The following is a 1533-nucleotide window of genomic DNA, read 5'->3' as shown; positions in this document are numbered from 1 at the left end:
TATTTGTGTCGAATTTGGTTGACGAAGCCAGTTTTCTTTCTGATGCAAGAAGCTGATACGTACCCGTGCATACATTCAAGACTACAAACGATATTTTCAAACACTCTCTTTATATACTTTAGCCTTTGTAAGGTGTAAGCCTGAGATCCATTAGTACTGTATATGTATGTAACTATTATTGTCAGTATAGTGAGAAGAAGCTCAAGCGTCATTTGCGTGATGTTGGTCTCATTCCGCAGCTGAAGTATCAAGCACGACACAATTTAGCTGGGTGATTATCATAAACACTCTAAGTCTTCTTAACTTTATGATAAAAGAAAGTGATCCGACGATGACCGCAATCGAGAACATTTGAGAAGTTTATATCCAGTAATTTTTGCCAAAGTAATTTGTATTTAGTTAGAGCTGAATAAGATGCTTAATGTATCCGTGTCACTATCTACAAGTAAAAAAATCCTAAGTGATGCACCTAGTGAGACTGGCGGCTCACATGTCTTACACATCTCTCCTTTACAAAATGTTATCACACCCGTCCGTACCAGTACTAGCCATGATACTTTGTCGCGGTACTCTATTAATCTTTCTGAGTGTTTCTTTAATTGTAGGTGACAATGGTGTAATGTGTAACACACCATAATACGGTCCAATTGCAGACTTCGTAGTTGACTTGACCATCACTCACACTTTCGACTACGTACCACCGGGGCGGGTAGTACCATAGTAATAATATAAGTGAAAACACCTCGAGGTGGTCTAGCAATCTACTTATTTTAATAGTTGAAGTAGCACGTATTATTCAAACTTTATTTTTAGCAAGTATATTAAAACGTTAGCAGGTAAGAACTAAGAAGAAATCTTACTTTTGTTGTCAGCTGACCACAACGTTTCCAGCTCTTTACAAATACTCAAATTGAAAGAGAAATCTTTTCCTCTTTCGGCTTTGATTATTCCCGGGACTTGATCTTTGTAAATTTTGAATATTGAACTGGCTATCAAACCAGTAGCGTCTTTTCTTTGCCGAAATTGCATGTCAGAAACCCAAACTTTCACCAAAGGATCATCGAAGGAGAACTCTTTCAATTTGAAATTAGCGAGTACTTCGGCGGCACCCTTTTCAGCCCATTGAGTCAGAACCTCAAACCGCACCATTCTCGGAAGAGATGATGAGTCACCATCGTGAGCAGCTAAACGGGTACAAAACCGTACAATATCTGTGTCATGAATGTTAGCTTCTCGCAGTATGGACAACAACTCTTTGTAGCCAGCCTTGGAATCCAAGGCTTTAAACCAGGTTTCGAGATAAGAGTCGTCAACGGTCAAACTCTTTTCAATCTGATTCTTCAACATAATCGATAGTTGGTAATGTACCAAATCTTCCATTATTTTCATATATGAAAAGTGAGGTTTTTGGTGAACCACTTCAAATATTTGTTTGTCTGTGATCCCTTGCATCTTTAACCTTCGGTATAATACGCTGAACGCACGCTTCTTGTCTTTGGCAGATTCGGTATCGTACCAAATCCTTACATTCCA

General features: G+C 38.6%; 1 protein-coding gene across 1 annotated transcript; it reads right to left on the bottom strand.

Moving 5' to 3' along the window:
* Positions 1-843: 843 nt before the first annotated feature.
* Positions 844-1380, bottom strand: PHALS_08481 (uncharacterized protein; the record flags this gene model as incomplete). The annotated part of the gene is made up of 1 exon (XM_024723835.1): positions 844-1380. One exon carries the CDS (start codon positions 1378-1380, stop codon positions 844-846), a length of 537 nt encoding a protein of 178 aa, XP_024574772.1.
* Positions 1381-1533: the final 153 nt, after the last annotated feature.

Source organism: Plasmopara halstedii (genome assembly GCF_900000015.1).
Source record: "Plasmopara halstedii genome assembly, contig: Scaffold_322, whole genome shotgun sequence".
Taxonomy (NCBI): domain Eukaryota; phylum Oomycota; class Peronosporomycetes; order Peronosporales; family Peronosporaceae; genus Plasmopara; species Plasmopara halstedii.
Note: the sequence above shows the minus strand (reverse complement) of the source record. Positions and strands in the feature narration are given on the sequence as shown.